The sequence below is a fragment of the Parambassis ranga genome, chromosome 2, assembly GCF_900634625.1.
Source record: "Parambassis ranga chromosome 2, fParRan2.1, whole genome shotgun sequence".
Classification (NCBI taxonomy): Eukaryota; Metazoa; Chordata; class Actinopteri; family Ambassidae; genus Parambassis; species Parambassis ranga.
The window spans coordinates 31,522,050-31,545,751 of NC_041023.1; the positions used below are offsets into that span (position 1 = coordinate 31,522,050).

The following is a 23,702-nucleotide window of genomic DNA, read 5'->3' on the forward strand; positions in this document are numbered from 1 at the left end:
CAGAGGAGGATGTTGTCCAAAATAAAGACTATACTGGACTGTCCCCAGACACTGTATATTCATACTGGTACATTCATGCCATGCTCTTTACTATGTAAAATAAAGATGTGTCTTGTGGCTGTCAAAAGAAGAGCCAAAACAATTAATACAAATATGCAAAAACCTTTCACCTCATCCATAGTAATATAAAAGTATTGATTAGTGGCACTTTAAGTTATTCTTAGTGTGTTTGTGTGCAACAAAAACAAAGTCTGAGTTGCTTTGCATTGGCTCAGCATGACCACTTTCAGGCTCAGTCAGACAGAAAAAACAAAACCCTTGCCCCCTAGGCCATGTGTTTGTGGTACCTTCAACACTAACTTCCTTATACCTCTTATGTCATCCTCTTAAACAGCCCCCCACACCCTGATTTTCTATACGTCCCTCCTCTTCAACTTTCCCTCCAAGGAAATGAGCCAGCAAGGACCACCCCCCAATTGCTGCTGCCGCGGCCTTTCCTTGCTGCATTGTTTCATCATAGTCTCTATTGTCTGACCATAGAGAGAAAGCTGGGAGGGAGGGAAGGGCAGAGAAGAAAAAGAAGGAAGTGAGGGGAAAAATGTGCCAGCTCTGTTCTTTGGGCCGGCGAGGTCCACCCACATCAGGGTGTGGAAATTCCGCTGCAGCTTCCTGCTTGCTCCTCACAACCTTTTCCTTTGACTTGTCTCACTCATACCTGACACATTCTATCTCCTGGCATCACATGCACATCAGGAGTTTATCATGCAATGAATGAAAGTACACCGAACATTTTCACAAGGCATCAAAACACAAGAGCATTTTTCTTTTAGCCTGAACATCATGTTTGGCAAAAACAATACTGAGAGCCTTATTTATGGTTTACCATGCATGCAGACTCCAATTTGCAGGTAACATTGTCAATACTGATGTTTGTTTTGTTTTTTGTGTTACACACTACATATGATATGCAACAAACTTATTCTGAAACAAGCTTCTGACATTTTCATAGCTTTTTCATGTTTGCTTTTACCTATTTCTTTATCTGTCTACTGTCTTTTCTATCAATCTCACCCTCCCACCATCTTTTACCCCACAGCAGGTCTGTGATTTGCATTTATAACATGCTTCGATGCTATTCCATCACATGTGTGACACCTGTCGTCTGGAGGAGGAGCTTTTTTAATCCCATCAATCTTCCTTATTTGTATGGAGGTGAACGTTAAAACCCCAGTAGGTGCACAGAGCTGATGTATTAAACAGTCATTGATTACAGATGGCACCTTACATCTCACTGGACCCTAACGCAAATAAGCGCAGTTCTCCAGCTGTCACTGTGAGTTTTAATCAGTGAGTTAATTTAGGTGTTATGTATAATTAGCACACAGAATACTTGTTGCCAGTAATCTGGTAATTGTTTAAAGGGTATATTACACTAAGTAATTATGCTAATAAATGAGCTTTACAAAGTGACAATCTGAGCTAAATGAATGTCATACGTCTATTGGCTTATGCTACAAAACATGCTAACTTTGCTTCAGTCTCTTAAAGACTGAATTCAGGTGTAGCAGGTAGCTTTTTCAACTTGCTAGGTAACATAGTGGAGTCTTTGCAGCTAAGAGAGAGTGATTCTTTTCAAAGCTGGTACTGAAACAGAGAGAGAGAGAGTGGGCATTACAATACATTTGTGAAGTTTCTTCTAACATAAATCCAAATTAATACCAATGCAGCCCCACATCTTCTGTACATGTCTGAAGTTAACAGCTAAAATTAGTTTTGTTGTAGTGCCTCCAAATGAAACAATTATAGTATACTAATGATGTGATTAGCACAAATTGAATGTAATGTTGTGCACGAACATGCTAAACTACACTAATAAAAGGCACCACTTACTACTTAGTACCCTTTAGCACTGCGACAAAAGTAGAGATGACAGACACACACATCAGCACACATTTGCTCCTGCATGACAATCAAAACACAAGATGTTGCGTTGCATGTTAGGTTTGCAAGTGTGTATTGGATTTTTAAATCACACTGTCTTTATGGATTTTTCCAAAGGTCATATTTACAGTGTGGTTCTTGCCGTTCCATATATAATACTTGGAATAATGACACTTCTCCATCTGCTTTTTACTTCACTGATTTATAACCTACAAAAAGGAAAAGTAAGATCTATTCATAGCTGTTAACATATGGGTGTACTGTAAGCACAAGCTTAAAAACCAGCTGTAAGAAGCATAGTGTTTTTGTAGCTTTAGTTTTTTTTGGAGGTCTTGACCTTGGTCTCACTATTAAAAAAAGAGAAAGGGCCCTGGGCAGGGTCCATATACATAGTAGAGCCAGTAAACTACTGAGTGTCCATTGTTTTGTTTTGTTTTTTTGTCCAGACAGAAACCTTTTTGAATGAACTATTGTCTGGCACTTTCAGTGTGCTGGAGCCAAGGAGAGGACATCTATTTGAAGTCACACGCACACACAAAACATACTCTGCAATGTCCTCTAGGGATGTTGATCTCTTTCATAGTGTCCTAAAGAAGATAGCCAGACCCAGGAAAACGCAAAAAGTCCATTTAGCGCAACAATAACAATAATTGAACAATTAACAATAATTGTATATCTTGTTCTTGTTGTAGAATCTTGTCTTAATCTGTATTTGTTCATAGCCTTGTACAGCTACTAATTTTTTGACAATGCAGTAATACAAACATATATTTATTAAAAATATCACATTCAGATTGCATACATAACATGCTTAAAGTTGGCATTTGGATTGCTGATACATTACAATGATATATAACCACTAGATGACTTTCCTTGTCCCAATTTAAGATGATCTAAAGACTGAAATATTTAAATTTGTCTTGGAGTTCACCTTTCACATCCCTCTCCTCTATGAAGCAAAGCCTGAATAGACTATGTAATAATCAAATTATTTTGTAGAAATCCACATGAAGCAATACATTTTAAGCAGGGGAAGCAGTCATTGGAACCTAGTCCTTTATCTTAGCAGGGTAAAGTAAAGGTGGTAAGAATAGCAAGGTCAAATGTGTTATTAAGGCGATCTTGGCTATGCCGGTGGCGCTGAGCTGAGCTGGGGAGGGGGCTTCATCAAATCGCTCTGCCGCTGTTCAGGAAATTATGTTTTTGTACTCTGGGAGTTCACTGATTGTTTCTATATTTGGGAAATTCCTGGGGATCACAGAGGCAAACATCTGGGGAACGTAGTGCCAAGGCTGTTACACAACAGTAACACCGCAAGTGGTCACCTATATCATCAGTGACTGTGGACAAAACAATGCTCCAGACTGTGCTAGGTTAGATACTTCTTAACTCATGTAAACATGAGGTCGGAGCTGTTCTATATTTGGGAAGGGGAGACAAACTAATTAAACAGATGTGACAGATACTATGGCTATCATGTTAGACACAGTTTTTACAGTTTTATTTGTTTAGCTGCCATATTTTCTCCCTTTTTGTCACCATGTCTATATTTTGGAAAGCACAAGTTTTAAAAGGATAGGCAACGCAAATTATTCAAATCGATATTTAAAGGGTCCTTTAATGCTGCCCTACAAGCACAAACGGAGATGAGTTTATTTACCAAACCGTGCTAGGCAGGCAAGTACATCCGACGAATGGTTTCACTTTTCTGTTCAACTTGTGTTTCTTCTCCATTTTAAGCAATGTCACTGTGATTTGTTTGCAGAGCCATGAATATGTGAGTTATATTAGGTAAAAAAGCTTAAGTAGAGCTTAAAACCCCTAAAATGGCACGAGCTTCAAGCCTCTGTATGAGTGCATGTGTGAGAAAATGCATGTAAAGGCTGCATTTCATTTTCACCATGGGTGTTTACATAAGCCATTGTCATCTGTCCACAGTGTCGACAACTGTGGGCGATCTCCACTAATGAACAATTTGTTCAGTGAGGTGTGACCATAGGCATTGTGATGGGAGCCGCACAGTGGACTACTGATGCAATGAGCGAGAGAGATAGAGGCAAGCGGAGAGAGAGCGGGAGAGAGAGGGAGAGAGCAAGTGGGAGGGAGAATGGAACTCTATTCCACACAGGCGAACCTTCATAAGCTCAGAAAAGCACTCGCCTGCAGCACACACACACACTCACACACACTGCTGGTTTTGGATTTTTCCTCTTATTACATACATCTACAGGTAAGCGCTGGCAATTTTTACTCTTCTCTCTATCTGTATATGTATTCCAATCAGCTGGTCTAGAAATAAAGGGTGTGTTGGTCTGACTCCCATGCATGCTGAGACACACACTCTAGCTGCAGCTATAGGTAAACACACTGATTTTAACCAACAGGATTCATGGCTGACGATAGTGTATTTATACTGAAATAATATAATGATTAAGGAGATCAGAAGGAACCATATACGGCAAAATCCATGGGCAAACAAGCAATGTGTATGTCATACATGAGAGTTTGTCGGTGTAATTTGTATACACCTGACTTATATCATATTTTTTTCTATGATTTCTCATGTCATTTTAGCACAAGAATGTTGAGAATATATGCTTACATGTGCTTCTGTTTTGGTGACAGCATAGCAGCAAATCTACTTGCAAGCATGGATTGTTTGTGTGTGTGTGTGTGTGTGTGCGTGAGTGAGACAGCCCATTTGCATGTGAGTGCAGCACAGTCATACAAGCGGAACAGCAGAATCCAAAAGGTGCTCAAATCCCAGGGATTAGCAAGACGTCTTTGGCTTCAGCTGTCACCATAGCAAAGGCAGTCAGTGGAACGCCTGTGTTTGAGAGCATCCTTTATAATAGGCATGTTCAATGCATTTATCAGCTCTTGGGCTACCATAAGCATTAACCCAGGACTATTAATGTCATTCTCAAGCACAAGGAGTATGTTTCAGGAGTGGTCCAAGTAGTAATTGATTTAAAGAGGTGGAGAGTAAGAAATAACAAAAGATAAGTAATCTGAAAAAAATGCAATTTGTGTGAATTTTTCAGGAAAAATGCAAGTTAAGAACAACTTTGTAGCTAATGTGTTAAGAGGACCTCTGCATGTGAGAGAGGAAAACCTCAGATTAGAACAGCAAGGAATTAATCTTGTTTGTAGAATGACTCAGAGTGTTGTGAAGCCAACAGGACACGTTACCTGTCCAGGGTCCTGCCTGTAATGTAGCTAATTCTGACACAAAACCAAGGGTTTATCTCTTCTTAGACAAGAGAACAACTCTCTCACATCATAAGAGACTAGTTTCAAGAAAATTAACAGAATATTACTGAGAGGAGGCAGTTAGCCTAACTATCTTAGTATAAAATCTGGAGACATGGGCAACTGAAACAAGTGCTGTTTCACGTTTACCTCTGAGATTAGTTTGAACCCTGTACTATACAGGGCTACTCATTAGCACCTAAAAAGCAGTGAGAGTGCTTCTATAGGGGAATTCCAATGGTCAAAGCACAATAGTGCATCCCACCCGAATCAACGTGTAAAAACCACAAATTACAGGGCTATGTACTAGAGTATTTTTTTGCCAAAAACAACAACTTGCTTGAGTATTTTCAAGGCCATGTTTATTTTAACCAAATGCCTTGGCTGAAATAAAAAAAGAAAACTGGAGAAGGCACACAATGTGTTAAGACACACACATTAGATATTATGAAAGACATGTTCCACCAACAAACTCAGCTATCAAATTGAATCTGCAATTACAATTGAACAGAGTATACACGGTAATATTTCCCATATTGATGAAATGAACCAAGCACAAAATGAATGCAACTTGGAAGGTGACAAATAAGGTTTAAAACCATGTAACTGAAGTTGGAAAGCTGCATATGGCATTATGTGATTTGTGATATTGTGCTGGATAAATACATTCAGATTTTCATTTTAACCTTGGTTGTTCTCCTAACTATGCTTTGACAATCTTCTGATTGATATATGGATACCTGCTGGCTACATTAAGCTCTTTAACACTTGATAAAGCCTTTGCTGTGATACATTATGTCTAATAAATCCCTGCTGGCTTAAAGCAGCCAGTCAGATTGAATCTGTGTAGTATTGACATTTGTGTGTAGCCTCAAAGTCAGAAGAGGACAAGAGGAAAAAGCTATAAGTTGACTCCTTGGATTAGAGCTGATGTTAAAAAGCTGCGATCGAAAACACAGGATCCCACTGCAAGTGGGAGGATGCACTCGCATGCAAGTGCACCTACAGCACATATAACCATGGAAATAATACACAGGATGAAAACTACCACTAATAAGTGTGCATGCCCACACACACTGACTGAGAAAAACAACTAGTAGCCATTTGCAGGAGGGTAAATTACTCCATTATCCTGGACTGTGTCATTGATCCTCAGACCTTGCCTTGCTTGGTGGGTTTGTTAAATAGTAATGACACTGGCTTCAATTTATCTCCATTTGTGCCTCCGCTTAGTGTAGCGCTTCTCCGTTTCAATCACTCAGGAGAGACACACCTCTAATTTAGTCCCAGTGTTTCTATTTCACCTATCCTCTTCTTCTTCCTTCTCTTCTCTTCTCTTCTCTTCTCTTCTCTTCTCTTCTCTTCTCTTCTCTTCTCTTCTCTTCTCTTCTCTTCTCTTCTCTTCTCTTCTCTTCTCTTCTCTTCTCTTCTCTTCTCTTCTCTTCTCTCTTTCCCTGGCTTTGCTACAGTGCCCTTATTGCAATCACAGAGGGGTTTAATGCCATACTTCAGATGTTAGATTAATTTATAACTAGGAACTTTCCATAGAGAAATATACAACAGCAGACTGAATGCTGATTGAGATCAAGATGATCCGAGCCCTAAGAGCAGAAATTAGGTGGGGGCTTTTAAGACTTAACTGGAGGACAGAAGTCTGTTTACAGAGTTAATAAAAGAGGCTCTGGCCAACAAACTAAAATGAGCATTTAGGAGACTGCCTCAGAGTTTACTCTGCTGGAGTAATAATGCCACAGCTGAATGTCATTATGGTGGTTTTGTCCCTCTATCTCCTCTGCTGCCCTTGTCTTTTACTCTCTGCCCTTCTTCTCTTCTCCGTCTCTGCTCTATTGAGCACACTACAGTGCCAGGCCCCCTTGTCTTTGTCAGGAGCAGTGAGACAAAACGCCAGCAAAATAATAGAAGGGACTTGTAAATTCCCCCCGGACACTGTTTATAGTTTCTCTCCACTCACTCGACTGCCTGTCAAAATAGACAATGCGTTCAGCAGGCATGTGTTTGATGTGGTGACGAGTGGTGACAACAAAGTTGAACGCCTGCTCTGACATGACATTAAAGCATGAGTGGTGGAGGCTTGTTAGAATAATTAGTGGTTAGTTGAAAATCAATACATTTGTTTGAAAGCTGGTGTGACCATTTGTGACCGCTAATCACTGCCTCTGCTTTACTAAAAAACTGTTTTGTTTACACATTAAAGCTGATATTATTATCACTTCTGTTAGCTTAGCTTAGCTTAGCTTAGCGTAGTCAATGGAGTTCTGTCTATCCAACTAGCATGTCATGAGCAATGGTGCGCGTGTGTCTGTGTGTACCATCGGTCTTCTGTGACAGACAGCAGTGGTGGATTGTAAATGTGCCACACCACTGAAAAAGATTTTTGCCTAATTAACCACCAAAAACCCTTTAACAAAGTAATTTACACCAAATGCTTTTTATCTAAACTACTTCTTATGGCTCAAACACACTGCAACTTGTGAGCATCTTGCACTCTACATGACTTTTACCACATGACATGATACAGCATGAAAGTGATACCAATGTGAAATGTGATAATGTTAAGCCATATAAATTATGCATATTCCCTACTGTCTAAATTATTTATGCATCAAATCAACAACTTGGTAATAATATCTTGGTCAAAACAAGCCATGCCTCCCTATCTGTCAGGAACTGTTAGCAAAATGTCTTGAAGAATCTAAGAAAGTGTGGACGTGTGGGTGGAAACCTACTACAGAACAGAACATGTAGGCGAGCAAGTACACAGTTGTGCTAACATGCAGAGTTAAAATCCATCTACAAACACATCTCTGCACGTATGAAATGTGACTGTATGCGGATGGGAACAAAACGCATATAAAAACAACTTCACCTCCTCAGAAACTGATTTTCATGCTGTTTAGTCAAAGTGCTAAAACAGGGGAGTGTGTGGGAAGCTCTGCAATTGTCCCCCTCAGTAGTCAGTCTTCATATATTAGCATCTATGTGCATGTCCAGGTCTGGTTTTATCCCTTCAGGCGGGAACAGGGGAAAAAACATGGCCAAGCTTTTGCTCACCGGAATAGTGAGAACAAGTTGGAGGCACTTAAGGCAGCAGCTCATTGATCTAGAGTGTGTGTGTCTGTGTGCAAAAGAAAATACAAGAGCTTAAGAAAGTAAAGGAAACTGGCTTGGATCAAGGAGGAAAAGTGGGTTGAAAATAAACTTGTCAGGGAGAGGAACCGGCGGTGACAATGAGGAAGTGTGAAATAATTTTCATACAGAGGATAAGAGCATAGAGAACTTCAATAGGACAGCAGTTTCTCAGAATATAGATGTTCACACAAACAGATCTTTCTCCACTCACTTAAAAGAACAAATAAATTTAAGATTGAGATTGCCAAAGCTGGGGGTTGTTGAGAGAGGGCGTTTAAGTACAGCTAAAGCATACAGGTTGTTGTTCTCCCAGGGGAAATTCCTTTGGTACTCCAGTCTTTTCACTGAGGCAACAGGCTAGTGACTTTGAACCATTCAGGGCTCCACAAAAGAATAAGAGGTCCCTCTATTCTTTTGCTAGCAAGCCTCCTCCCCCAAACCCAACTCTCACACATTATTTCTTGACCACTCTTTGGTGAAAAAGATGCATATAGATGGAAGCTTTCTCTAATTGGTCAGTCTGTGTAGCAGCCGAACACAGTACACATGTGAAAAGCAGCATGACATAAATACTGACCACCGCATCTAACAGAACACCACTAATTGTGGGGTGTCTGTAATACTTAAGTTCTTCTTGTGATTTGTGGTGGGTGACATATTTTTTTAGCCTGCTAACTTCAGCAGTCACTTGTAACGAATGGCACAGTTTCTGTACTTAAAGTGCTTCATGGTCTGAGAAAAAAAAACTCAGAAGCCAAAGTTTAGCCAATCAACAAATAACTTGATGAAAAGAAAAGCGAACAGATGCAAATTCTACAATGTGTTCTTGAACTGTCAAAAAGTGCATGATAAGTGTGTGACTCAGTGTCCTGTGTGTTCTTGTCTTTTAGGCCATTTTGCAGGCGAGCCAGCCCAACCCGCCTCAGGGAGCAGGAGAATAGAGCACAACATGTGACCAGTCTACGCAACACTCTCGCCAGCATGCTTCGCCTCCGCTGGACCTTGGCTCTTCTCTTCTGGTATTCTTTGCTAGTTCACAAGCATGCTCTGGCTGACGAAGAGGCCCTCTGGGGACCAACGTCACCAAGACAAAACCCACCTGAGAATAAACCTAAGTCTTATTGGTGGACCCCATCTCTGCCAAAGCTCCCTTCCCTTGCCTCGCTGCCATTCTCTTTTCCATTTTACAGCAGTTCTTATAGTCAAAATGAGACAGATGCATTGGCAACAGCTGCCAAAGGGCTGACAGAACCAATCGATCACTTGCACGACCACTCGGGATCAGGAGAGGGAAGCATTTCTGAAGCATCTCAAACACCCACTACATTAACTCAGGGGCTCCAAACCAGTGTGACAGAGATAAGAACTGAATCACTTCCCACAGGGACATCAGATTCTCCACACAGCAGCAGAGTGCAGAGCGACAATGATGCTTTTGTTTCAGACTCCTACTCTACCACAAGCAGCACTATCAGAAACACTCTGTTCACCAACAGTCCCACCAGCACTAACGCTCCCGGACAAAATGCAACACATACCCACCTACCATCAGGCACCACACCAGGAGCTGAACCCAGCATGGGTGCCACTGCACAACACATCCCAGAAGAACACAGTGTCTCTCAGGACACTGTAAAAATTTCTTCAACGATTGCACCAGAAACTACAGTTCCTACTGCCTTAACATGGGCAGCAGCCCTTACTACAACCACAATCCCTGGACTGGTTGAGATGACGCTGACCAGCAGACCTCCTCTGAGCCATTCCATTTACCGTACCTCCACAGAAACCGTATTCATAAGAGAACCACAACAATCAACTGTTAGCCTCACCTTCCATACTGAAGAGGCCACAGTGCCAGAAATTCCCCCCACTCAGAATGATGCTGACCTGGGCTACTCAGAGGCCAGATCAGGACCTGTGGAGGAACAGCCAGGGGTATTCTCCACTGCCCTGGGTCTCGATCATAAACTGGTCCTGGAATCCATAACAAGCCCAACTCAGAGACAAGAGGTTAACTTCCCAATAGCAGGAGGTAAGCAACATTAAAAAAAATCAATAGTGGCTGGATTGACTCAATGGATGTGATCAATCATGTGCAGGCAGGTCTTTAGTGTTCAATAAATGGCTGCCAAAAGGTTGCAGATAGTTTGATTTGATCAATGACAATTCTGACATGGTAAGTAGTCAAAGGTCAGAGATTTACATAAAAGCAGATCCTGTTAAAACCCTGTCAACAATCATTACAAGTCTTCCTCATTATAATCAATAAAAAAGTTGACAAGTTATGGAAGGACAGTTTTGTTTTTGGGAAGATAAACTGTTAAATTACCTTGACATAATGTGGTATTGCTCAGTAAATGCATGGACTTGAGGCTGCTGAAAGTCAACAATATGCCAGCTTTTAGAACACTTTCTTCAAAAACCAAAAATGGTTTGTACCATCTGTAACAGCATGACTCATCTTTATCGTCTATCCAAGGCTTCCATCATTTAGGCTTTGAACAACGCAGTACAAAGCGTCAGAATCTGTGGGGCAATGATGTGGGTAGTTAAGAAGATGCTTTAAATGTCACATTGTTGTTTACCTCATCCCATCCATACCCTAAGTTATTTTTGCATTTCACAATTATCAGTGAGTAATCTGTTCCACCCTGTGTATCCCTTCTAATGATCCTCTTCACCATCTACATTTCCTAAGCCATTACCTCACAGAATGGAAGTCATTAGAAACAGAAATCTATTCATTGATGGTTTTGTTCACTATAACCATGCAAAAAGGTAAAGATAGCGAGGTGAAATGTCTACTGGTAGGCTGAATATTTCAGGAGAGCCTGATGCGACACTGAGGCAACACCTCCTCGTCTCAAACCCATCCCCCAACACTGGTGGCAGTCTGGTGTCTGTATACTTAATTGGTGTTCAGAGAGAAACCCTCCTCCCAATACAGACACATTCATCTTACAGGGTCAGAGGTTGAGCCAGAAAATGATGAGTCGATTATTCTTGACCAGGGAGGTTCTGTATGCATTTAATAAAATGATGAGTGTATTGGTGGATGTATCACAGTGTAGAACATTATCAGATTAATCTCTTCTAGTCTTTCAGAGTATGACATTTAAATTACTTCTAGTCACTTAGATTAAAGCTTGAGTAACATACACTTTTTCATATTGTTAACAACCTCAATGTTTCAATAGCAAAAAAGGCCACTATGGACGCACACATTTTTAGTATTTTATATATAACGGAACAATCTCATGGCCATTTTTGCATCTGTTCTGAAGCTGTCTAAAGATATAACATGATTTTCTGATGCACACGCACAACTACAGATGTCAGAATTTGTATTTTTCCAACTGTGCATGTCTATGTTGGAATGCAACCATTCCACAGGATTTTTTCACTGCCTGTAGTGAAACCAGTGGTGGACATGTTTTGTCTGCAGGGATCAGTGTTGTGTCTGCACTTGTTTGTAGTTGTGCATCATGCAGTGCCATACAGAAAAGAAAAGGTGGATTGGGGCTGTGTTAGGGAGGGCTGCTCTGTTTGTGTATCAGTATTCTAAGCGCACACTCAGCGAAAACACCACCTCTCCTGTGGGACCATCCGCTCGCCAGTCGCTGTTCATGGATGCTGAACATGTTTCGTGCCATTTAGTTTCCTCCATCCCTCCCCTCCTCCCCTCTGCAGTCTTTTTGGCTCTGTACAAACACACATCCCTGTCAGTTGGTTACATGGTCAGACATGTCAGCTACAGCTGCCTTGACAGGCATGAGATAAGCAGATAAGGCATGAGATACATTCATGTAGAAATGGAAGAGAAATGGTGCTTTTATTTTTCCTACAGTAGTCAGATTGCTGTGGTACTGAGCTGGAGTCTTGAAGTGTTTAAACGGTTACACCTTGCCAAAGGACACAGGTGGAGAGTAATATGAAAATGCACAGCACCCCAGCATTATCATACATTATCCTGAAATGATCATTCTATCTGTGTGCACAAAGCTGCACTGGGTGAATCATTTCATGGCAGGAGGAGCTGAACATCTTAGATGAACAAAAAACAAAAGTGGGTAGGTTGTCATTGATCAACAGAGCATTTGCTGTGTGGTATTGCCCTTGAGGAGGCTGTCAGGTATAAAAAACAGCAATGCTCTGCATCTGTGTCAAATCCTCTACTAAAGGACAAACCAACATTCGACAGCAAGGGCAAATATGTGAAAAGAGAGTGGAAAAAGAACTGAGGGTTTAAAAACATTGTACATCTTCTAAGGCAGCTGCTGTAATTTTTTTTCCAAAAAGCTTTCTTTTATATTGCCCATTTATTTCCCCTCCTCCCACCAACCATTTCCATTACTAATAGGCAGCAGCAAGACTCAACCCCTAGCACAGCACTCCATTAATACCTGCAAGGATATATGGGCTGATCGGAGCACAGCTAAACAGCTAAAGCGTAGTCAATGACAGATTAATTGATTATGGAGATGGATTTACACACAGAGCATGTGACATGAATATCTGATGCCCTTCTATGGATTTTAAAATCGACTATAATGCAAATAGCAAGCATGGTTGTGACTTGAATATTATGTTAATCTCTTATTCATTGGTTTGAAACACTGTTCCTTCCACCTTTGCTGAAAGACAGAAATATACAAACTCATGCTTTGTAACATGATGCAATTTTGTGCATTAGAGATGAAATTCACCATACACAACTGTATCTAATCATAATATTCCATAATTATGCATCTAATTATGAAACCTCTGCACCGCTCTCAACCAAACCTATTTTTTAGTCACTCTAAACTCAGTGTATTGGTTACAAACCCCATACACATGCTTTTCACAAACTCACTCAGGGCTTACATACAGTCAATTGTCTTGGTGTGTAATGAAGTATAAAATGATCTTCTGTTTATCATGTCTGGAAGCTGAAGATAATGGGGAGCCTCTAAATCACTGTATGATAACTGCAACACAGAATTTCTCCCTGTTCAGAAATGTTCAACACTGTTCCCCATCTTCGAGACAGAATGAAAAAAGAAAATTATATTAATCTAAAAAGATAATTAAGCCCTCATGTGGAAGTTGAGCTGTTTAATAAGGAAAGGGACATGGCCTTTTAGCTGACACCTCCTCTCTCTCTCTCTCTCTCTCATCCTTTCATGTTTTTTTTTTTTGCTCTTTCAGCAGTCTGTAAACAGCTGGTCATCAGCAAATTTTGCTTGTGATGTGCTAAAGAGATGAGTTCACATGTTTGCTTTCCTCATCTCATTTATACCAAATCTTGTTTGATATTGTAATTTAATCAATGTAATTCAATCAAATTTAATTAACCAATTTTTTTGAAATCACCCAAAACAGCCACATAAATGTTTATTGTTTTGTGTCAAATTAGTCATTGGAAGCAAAGACTTCATGTTCATCCCATCTCTAGTCTATCTTTCAGTAAGTACTGTATGTGAAGCTGGGCATGTGCATGAGTTTTTCTCCATCTTCTACAAAGGAGCTCTAGTTTTCAAGTTAACAGTGTTATAAAGCAGTGAACACAGTTGTGTTTGGAGACTTAAAAATGACTACTAAATCCGGCGCAATGACCTAGATTACTTTCTAAGATAGTAGCGAGGATTGCCTTGTAGCTTTCATGATTTTTTTCTAACTCATTATCTCCTTCTTTATTATTATTCATTTTGAAGTGCTAACCTAAAAGCTAGCATCTCTTGCTTCATCACAGCCATGAGCCATAGGTAGCTCATGCGTCTGGTGTCAATAATGACTTTTGTTGTGCTGTGCTGTGCTGTGCTGTAAAACACACAGTTCCTGTGTGGTAGGGCTGACAGTGAAAACATATTTTGTGATTGAACTGTCCTACACTGATGGGGAAAAGAATTTATGGTGCTGTCAAAAAGTTATTAATTGCTCATACTCGGTGTCCTGTGACAGTGTCTCTTTTTTCGTTTGTGCTCTTTATAAAATTCTGCTTTGTCTGGATTTGTGATGGACCAGGATGTACACACCCATGCACATACCCTCAATGTAATTAGACCACAGAGGCCCAGTCTACTGTGCCATGGATGACTGGGTACCATTAAGTGGATGACAGGCAAATCTTTGACAGAACTGGGTTAAGAAATACAGCCCCTCCATTTCCAACATTGCTAAATCTCAGATGTGCTGTGAGCAGAGAGGGTTAAACTTTCTTCTGGCAAGCTAATCTGTTTTACTACTTGAGCTGTAATGCTGTGCAAATTTAAATGTGTTCCTGATCGCTTTGAAATCACTGAGAGGTTAAACTGCATGTGTCTTCCCAGAGCTGCCAGGCGAAGAGGATAAAGAGGATGAAGAAGGTGTGGTTCTTTCAGCTGCACACAGCAACAGGGACACGGGTTTGGCAGACACTTCCACGTCAGCCACTAAGCTGCTAACAACTTCCCCGCCACAGAGCACAGGTAAGCAAACACATCCCCTGAGATGTAAACAAACACTGTGCCTCACTTCAAAAAACTAATCCATTTAAGCTTATGTTTGCACGGGCATGCTGTTAGGAAGACAAGTATTGCATGCTGTTTGTTTCATAAGTCATCATAGCTGTTTCAATATCTGTAAATCTGTCAGGAGGACTGGGAAAAACAATTACCCTGCATCCTCTGCCTGAAGCAGTTAATTGCTTCCAAAGGGAGGAGAAAACTACTCATTCAAGCTGTGAGTTTAGAGAACTCTTGAGAACAAAAAAGGCAGGAAACAATGCCCACTCACTGTTTCTCTGTACAGTCTCTCAGATAAATAATCACTGATCCAACAACAGCTTCTAATACAAACTTAAAAACACAGTAAAACATTCACTCTTAACAGCTAATGTTTGCATGATTGTAGTGCACACATTCATTTACATTTCATTATGTAGATTTTCTGGAAATTCAGATCTTATTTGTCATTATTTCAATGCTAAATCCATTACATAAAAATCACATCGCTATCGCACATTATTGTGACACTCAGGCAAAGATATTTATAATGTATCTTAGCTCACATTTGAGTGGGGCACTGTTCTCAGCAGATGTGAAGACACAGTGGCTAACAATGTTCCCAAGCAATGTTAAATAGCTCATCTCTAGTGGTACTATCCTTTAATAATCTTAACAAAACCATGTTGTGTGTGTGTTGCACCATTATTGACAAATCTTGGCATCTGTGTACATTTAGAGACGAATCTGTGTAGCTTGGCAATGTTTTAAAAACTGGATCAAATCATTTCTCGTGATCTCATCTCCGGTCAAACATGTTTGTGCAAAGATTCACTTTTGTCCCAGTTCACATTACCCACATTACCTCACCCAGAATAGCAGATGCAGTCAAGTGATTTTCAAAAATAGACCTGTCAGATGTGCCACTAGCTGATTTTAGTATGCTTCAGGGCTGTTTAGTTTGGTGTGTCACAAATAGGTGAGTGAATGAAACAATCATTTTTCTACTGTGTTTGTGTATTGTTTTGCCTAAAGCCAAAAGCTGTTGCAAAACATACTGGATGGCTGTGCATACACAAATTACAGCTACCACACAAACACTTCTATATGCTTTAATGCAACCACAGATGGTGGTTTTGCACAGAATTAAACTGTAGATACAACCTTAATTCCACATCTCCCTATACGCACAACCCGCTTCTCCTCAGCATGTGTTCTAACTTCTCCAGGAGCTCTGACTAAATTGCTTTTTCTGAGGTGAGCCAAATTGAGAATGAAAGCAATCAGATGAAAACTACACAGGGCCCTTAGTTTCATGAAGCATAATCAACATGCAGCCAATTAGAGAGGAGTGTTGTAGTCCATGTAGTCCATACATCAGTGGAGTCGTGCAGCTTTATTACTTCTGCTGGTTAGCAGCCTCAGGTGAGACCTTTCAAGATTTATTAGCAAGGCTGAAAGAAATGATGACATAAATACAGCTCTGTGAAGTCTGTGAAGTTTTCTGTTCCTTGATTTATCTTGTAATACCAGCCCTTACTAATAACCAAGTAAATTACCTTAAAACAGGTAAGAATTAAGTTCTTTAGATTTACCCAAAAAATCAACTATCCCAATGTGTCTAAATGAGTACACATTAGCTGCAGATGGTTAAATCTAAATTTTACTGTCAATCTACAGTTATAGCAGACAAATTACTTCGTAAAATGCTAAAGTTTGTGAAACAGAAATGGTCACAATTGTACAAGGAAGGTTGCAGTTTGTCATAGGCTTTTGTTTGTAGGATTTCTGAGGCTGCTGTGCCAAATAATATGTTTATATTTTGCACTAAAAGAGGCTGTTAATGATAATTGTGCTCATGTGGTTGTGAATAAAGCAGATGTACTGTGGTTGGTCTTACTCTACTTGATTTAAATACATGCTGATTTAAAGTACACCCTGTAAAGTGTTGTTTGTTCTCCAGCCAAAAGAAAGATTACTGCCCATACACTGTGGCTTGAAATCATTCTTGGTTATCACATAAGAAATTATAATTCAACCAACACTTTTGTACCCATGAAGACCACTTTAAAAAAATAAACCTCAAAAATTGGTGTTTTTCATCTGCCGAAAAGGTGTTGTGGCCCCCACAGTGAGCCCAAGGGCTTATATCTGTCTTTAAAAAATCTTAGCTTCATTCTTGTCTATGATATTTAAAAGATTATCATCCAATCAGCCCATTTATATAAGCCCATAATAAATTAATTGCCTTTTATTATCATCTGTTTACCAGACACTCTTCACTTGATGCCCACGAATCGAATCATGAGGTACCTGAAGATTCCCACCCCTAGAAATAACCTGTGCCTTGTTCTTACACAGACCAACATCAGCCATTAAAAAAGCGTTTCACACAGACAGACTGCTAAATCACCACACACCTGCCGAAGTTCCTGTGGATAAGTGGCAACACTGCCGAGATAAAAAATAAATAAATAAATAAAGTAAACATGTCTTACCTGTGTTTGCAGCGGCCTCTCTAGTCCAGTTTGCTCAGGTAAATGTCCGCGAAAGTATGTAGAAAGTTCTTTGTTTGTGTCACCACTGATGCTGTGAAACTTTTCACCGCTGGCAGGTCCGTAAATTAGCCTTACCCGGCTGGTCCTAGTCAATGGGGTAAACAGCGGCCCGGTCTTGAACAGTTTATTTCCTCACGGCACCGAAATATCCAGAGTATACATACAAACAGCTAGCACTTAGCTTCCTGTGCGCCTGCGCAATGAACAAAGTGCGTGAGATGACGTCCTGTTTCCCACAAAAAACAAAAACACGAAAAAAAATCCCACTTAATTTAAATTATTATTATTATTGTTATTATTATTAAGTGAATAACAACAACCAGACTGTTTTATTTTCAGCTGTCACATAATAAAAACAACAATAATACAGTCATTAAAGGTTAAAGGTTTTGTATGCTAATGTTAGCATGCTAACAAAAAGCTATTGTAAACATAAGCCTGGTTATGTTTACATAAACCGGCTATTAGCATTTAGCTCAAAGCATATCAGTTTGCAAAGGTACCGAATTCTAAGGTGTGAAAATAAATTTCTGCCTTCATAATGGGTGAGAAGTAATTAAAAGGCTAAGTTTCGCTTACAAGTAAATATCAGGCTTTATGTTTCTCAGTTCTGTGTTTATGTTTTGTGAACATCAACGTCTTTACACAACCATATTTAGCATACAAATTAGCTAGATGGCTAGGGTGTATGATTGCTGTCTGTTCTCACAGGAGAGACAGACTTTTTAATTTAATATGTCTGAAAAATACTATTTTAGTGCCAGGATGGTCAGAAGACACATGATTATGAAAAATAGGTCCAGTATTTATAGCCCCATCACTACGGGGGCAGTGGCAATTCTACTGTGACACAGATACAGAACATTTCTCTCACTCACCACCTCATTTCTGAGCTGCTGGCTTAATTTAAGTCATTTTTACAAACAGCAGTAACCCTTGTAAAATGTTAAATTAAAACTCCAGAGTCTTTAGAAGATTCAATTTAAAGTATTTCTCAGTTAATGGCCAGTTTTTTGCTTTCTGCCTACTGCTAATGTGTCAACTGTCTCTGGCACAAGAGACTTCCCACAGGAATGTGTCAGATGACCGAGCAGCATGCAGTGGAACGTAACGCTCTGATCCATCCTTGCACCATAGCCACCACCACCACATACCAAACCCCATCCAGGCAGCTCATATGTGACACTTCTTGATGCGAGCGAGGCAATGAAACATGGCCACTTTTTCACTAACCGTCATGTTTTCCACTCGGCCTTACTCAGTGGCATGGCAGTCATCACCGTGGAAAGTAAACAAATGGGCAGACAAATCATTGACATAACATTATGCTGAACCCCACCTACTTTATCAGCGGCCCACACTTCCAAAATGCCTGCAGCTGTGTGTTTATTTTACACTCCAGCCACATTTCCCACACAGCTACTGTTTTGATAAGAATAGACACACACACCCAAAATATATACCAAGCACACACACCCGCACCCATACACAGTAGTTTACAAGTTTACTACCGATGCATAAAGAAGCATCTTGACTATTAAAGAGTCACCAGGCCTCTTAAAAAAACAGCACATCAGCACTAAAAACAGCACTTTACTGATCCTTGTTTTCCTCCTGTTGAGGAAAGGATTATGCTTGGGTAGCTGTCAGAAATAAAAACTGCATTGTCACTCTGAGTGATGCACGAGCAGCTGGTGGTCTTGTTTCCTCAAGCTTGATGTTTTCACCACAATCGGCAATAGTGATTTCAGACTCTGAGTTTCCTCAGAGAAGCTTATCCTGAAAAAGGACTTGTGAAAATCCTCAGAATCTGCAAAATGAGAGCGTGGACTTGCTTGCTCAAATGTCAACTGAGCAAACACACAAATACACACGACACATAGACACACACACTAAACATTTTTAGCATTGTCACAGCAGGAACAGAGCTTTAAAGCCTTACTCCTCTCTCTCTCCCCTGCAGAAGTGAACACATTAAACATAATGGAAATAGCAGCTGCCATACATTGAGTAGATATATACACACGAGAGGCAAAGACCAGAAAAGCAGAGATCGTAACGCCTGGGAAGAGAATTGTTAAAATTGTCCACTTCAGAAAACGGTCCAAATTTAACCCACCTATGGGAGTTTCCCCCTTTTTGACAAAAGGGAAACCAAAGACCAAATTAGGGGGGCCAGAACAGGGTGTGATGGGAAATATAAGAATAAACCTATAAAAGACACACAAAAAAGACTTCAAACTGAACTCAACCACATGAATTGCCCTTTAGGACACAAATTGGACTTCTTCAATCTATACACAAGGATTTAGGGGGTTTGCTGTGCTGATGTCTGCACATTTATGTTCTTAAATTGGCACGTAACATCGTCAAACATATATAATGTCTTCGCCGGGCAATTCTTTTTAGCCAAATTTCTAATCAATAAATATGTCATTGACATCAAAATGACTGCAGCAGATATTTATGAGTGGACACTTCACTAAACCTGCCTGCCAGTATGATTTACAGAGCTGTCAGTACATCCCTGTCTGTGGTCCATTATAGCTGCTGGCCCTTTATGGAGAAGTTATTGTCTCTGATAAGCTTGCAGCAAAATGACTGATGAGCCTGAGTTTGTGTGCAAATCACAGAGATGCAGTTTGAAGCAGCACTCACGTTTTCTTACAAGCTGCCATGTTGTAGTTATGTTCTCAGTGTTGAAAATCGGGCATGAACGTGATTATATTTTCTGAAAAAGAAGCTCAGTGATGAGGAGAGTAGGAGACTCTCTGTGAAGTGACTTGTACATGTCCCATTCAAGACATCCTCCTGTAATTCAGCTACATTTTGAGTGTGCGTATATAAGCTTAGCAGACCTCTTTGTGTGTGTACATTTCACACAAACACACACATTCATGGTTGTTCCTTAAATTTTCAAAGCCAAACCACTTCCTTTAGCAGTGCTAAAACATGTCTAACACAATCATAATTAACCGTACTCTCATGGAAACTCCAGATGGCTTACGTAACGAAAAAAAAAAGAAAAACTTGCTCTGTGGTTCTGGGTGGGCTGATTTTACACACTCATGCACACACACATTTTGAAGTTGCCTTCTTACAAGCTTTAACGCATTAGGAGAACAGCACTGTTACACCATGCTGGACCTGATCCAATTTGTTTTCCAGCTCAGATAGTTTGGACGTTGATTAAATGCTTCTGTGTATTCTCATGAGTGGACAATTAGCAGGCTTTTAAGTGATATAAAAGTAGACAAAACAATCTCTAAGTGATTGCATTTTAAAAATATAAATCTCCTTTCTTTCCAGGCACTACTCCAACAACTCTGCCTGATCCTCTCTATACTGAGGAAGACTGGATGCCCGACTCTGTGGACACAGCCATCACCCTCCTTCCAGACTGCAACAAAGAACGCTCCGGGATCTGCAACCTCTCAGACTCCTGGGAACCCACATCCTCTTTGGACATACAGCCCACACCGAACACCACTGCTACAAACCAGTCCAACAACCCCTTTCTGATACCGGCTCTACCCATGTTGGTGCCCTTGTACACAGACTGGAACAGTGCCATGGCCACCTGGGGCCTGGCCTGGGAGGTGCATGTTTATGGTACTGGTTGCATCTTTGCAATGCTGACGCTAGCCTCAGCACTCAATCTGCTATGCTTGCCCCTGCGATGCCCATCTGGATGTGGCTACTTTGCTCTTGTCAGTCTGTTCCTCTTGGCGGCCAGTTGTACCAGATCCTTCTCGCTCCTGTACGATGCCTATGGCCACCAGGACCGCCTAACCTCCACGGAGGCCTCGCTGATGCTTTATGAAGCACCTTTTCCCTGCCTCACTGCAGCTTTTGGTCTGGTTTTCCTTCTCCTCTCAATGCGCTCAAGAATGCAGCTCTCCTACTCAGCTTTCCAGAGACCTTGTTTCCTGGCCTGTTTGGTCATCCTGCACTTTGCTGCTGCATTTGGTCCAGTCACACTACTAAAGTTCTACCAGCAGAAGCCCCCCCTGTGCCTCTTTCTTTCACTCATCTCCCGTGGAGCCTTTGTGGCTCTGGCAACATTTCTGTCCACTGCCTATTTTGTGTTCTACGTCTACGTCCGGGCAGACTCAAAGCACATTTACCACCTAAATAACACCTCTCCGACACCTGCTGAGCGCTACAACCGCTGCCCCTTTGCTGAGAGCCGAGACTGGGACCGCGCAGCTGTAACAGTTTGTCTTTCAGCTTTGTTTTCCTTAGCATGTGCAGGACTTCAGTTGTATGCAATGCTCAATGCTATGGGCATTGCAGGTGGAGAGGAGGTCTTCCACCCTTGGCCATGGTGGGCTTTTCAGTTTAGCTGCAGACTTTGTGAGCTCGGCGTTTGTCTCACTTTAGCCTTGGTGGTTGCACAACCAGTCTATTGCTCAGACCACCTTCCAGATGCTGGAAGCTGTTGGACTGAACTGCTGTCATCCAAGTCACCCATCCTGCCAGGGAGCTACCAATGGACCCTCAGCCATCAAGAGAAGCTAGCCATTGTTGACACAGTTGGGCTTGGAGAGACGGAGAGCCTTCCTCTCTATACTCTGATGGATGAGAGGCTTGGTAGCAGTCTCAATGGCCTGGACCTCCTCTATCACAGCAACCGGGCCTTGGCATACCGAGATCTTGACCTGGATTTGGACTTACAGGGTTCAGAAAAACCAGAGGAAGGAGGCAGAGAGCCCTCAGGTGGATCCTCATTTACCAGTGACTCCACCACAGATCTACGGCCACCTTCGCCCATCAACCTGCGTCGGAGCATAGACGAAGCACTCTTCAGCGAGGCCCTCTTTCCCATGAGCCTCTTCAGTCCTGTTAGGCCTCTCCGCTCCAGTGACGGGTCTGAAAACAACCACTGGACACTTCCTAGCAACGGCCTCTGTGATCGCCTCTCAGCTGACCGTGGCCTTTTTCGGACCTCTTCCTGCGTGGAGATGGCTTCTCCACCCCAGCTTCCTTGTACCCAGTCAGAAGGCCATCAAGGTGTTCAGCCATCTTCCTCTTTGGCTTCTTCCTCCAGTTGTTCATCACCTGAACGTTGGAGGGGCAGCTCTTCCTCCTGTTCCCTTTACCGAACCTCTCTCGGAGGCTCCTCTTTGGTCCTCTGCCCAAGCCCAGACAGGCATGGACAGCAATTTATTCAGCAAAGGAGCTCAGGCCAAGCACAATCCTCGGACCAAAAGGGCAATTCTGACCCTCAGAGGAACTATCATACACTGGGAGCCGCCTCACAGGAGAGCCTGGACCTGGACATGTCAACTGAGACAGACCGATCTGTGCAGGAGGAATTCATTAGTGTCTGCAGACAAATCGATGCTTTGAGCATCTGCAGCGAGACAATTGATTTATAAAGGACCGCCTGGTCAAACAAGGGTTATATTGAGAGTTTAGACTTGTTTTTGGACTATTTGATAGTGCATGGTAGCCTTGCATACACCTTAAGGGACCTAAAATGCAGCTACCACAAGGTTTTTGGAAGTTTGTAAGCTTTCTTGTGTGGTCTTTAGTGAATGTCAGCAAGGGTCTAAGTGCCAAGAATGTCAAAAGCCAAAAGGTAATTTGTAACTTTTACACGTTTGATAAAAGGCAGAAGTTTAATAGTCAAAATAATGTTTTACTGAGTGGTGATATACAAGAACAGATTTGTACAAATGTTTCTATTGCGTTCCAACATTCCAATAGATCGTACTGTGACTGAATTAAGCACTTATTAAGTACTACTGAGGTCAAATTCTGCAGAATATCATTGTTGTTAAATCATATATTGAAATAATGGGATTAAATTAAGTACTCTACTCTACTCTTACTTGCAGTTATGGCACAACAGTGCCCTCTGCTGGTAAAGATGATCCAGACAACATATTCTATGACCAGCTCACTAATTTATTTAAGTTCAAATATAACTTTGCTCAACATATTGTTTAATAAAGTTTGTTTAATAATATATTGCTTGTTTTAATAGTTTTTTAAGTGTTCAAAAGACAGTAGGCCAAACACAGTTTTATTTATTTATTATTCGTTTTACCATATTGAACAGCAAACGCAACTTTCCTCCATTGAGTGTTTTACTGTAAACATAATTTGAAGTGACATTTCTAACAATCCCCCAGGATTTATTAATGTATTGAGTCTTTTTTTTCCATCCATCAAAAAAGGTGGGGGCTTCTCATACCATTTTGTGTGTTATGGCAACTGCAGTGAAGCTTAAATCATACAAAAAGGTGTGCTTTTAAGGTGGACAGAAAAGGATTCAATACTTGACAAGTAAAACATTTTAAAAAACTGAATTACCGGTTTTGGGTGG

General features: G+C 41.0%; 1 protein-coding gene across 1 annotated transcript; it reads left to right on the forward strand.

Annotated features, from left to right (window-relative positions):
- Positions 1–4,102: 4,102 nt before the first annotated feature.
- Positions 4,103–23,264, forward strand: prrt4b (proline rich transmembrane protein 4b). Its single transcript, XM_028400900.1, has 4 exons — positions 4,103–4,171; positions 9,234–10,378; positions 14,658–14,795; positions 20,678–23,264. The coding sequence occupies exons 2-4, from the start codon at positions 9,325–9,327 to the stop codon at positions 22,747–22,749; spliced, it is 3,264 nt and encodes a 1,087-aa protein (XP_028256701.1). The 5' UTR covers positions 4,103–4,171; positions 9,234–9,324; the 3' UTR covers positions 22,750–23,264.
- Positions 23,265–23,702: the final 438 nt, after the last annotated feature.

What these genes read in the sequence shown, in the direction of transcription:
- prrt4b (XM_028400900.1), top strand. Translation starts at nt 9,325, where the DNA reads ATGCTTCGCCTCCGCTGGACCTTGGCTCTTCTCTTCTGGTATTCTTTG. An exon ending in TAACTTCCCAATAGCAGGAG is followed by an intron (nt 10,379 to 14,657) that starts GTAAGCAACATT and finishes GTGTCTTCCCAG; the next exon opens with AGCTGCCAGGCGAAGAGGAT. An exon ending in TTCCCCGCCACAGAGCACAG is followed by an intron (nt 14,796 to 20,677) that starts GTAAGCAAACAC and finishes CTTTCTTTCCAG; the next exon opens with GCACTACTCCAACAACTCTG.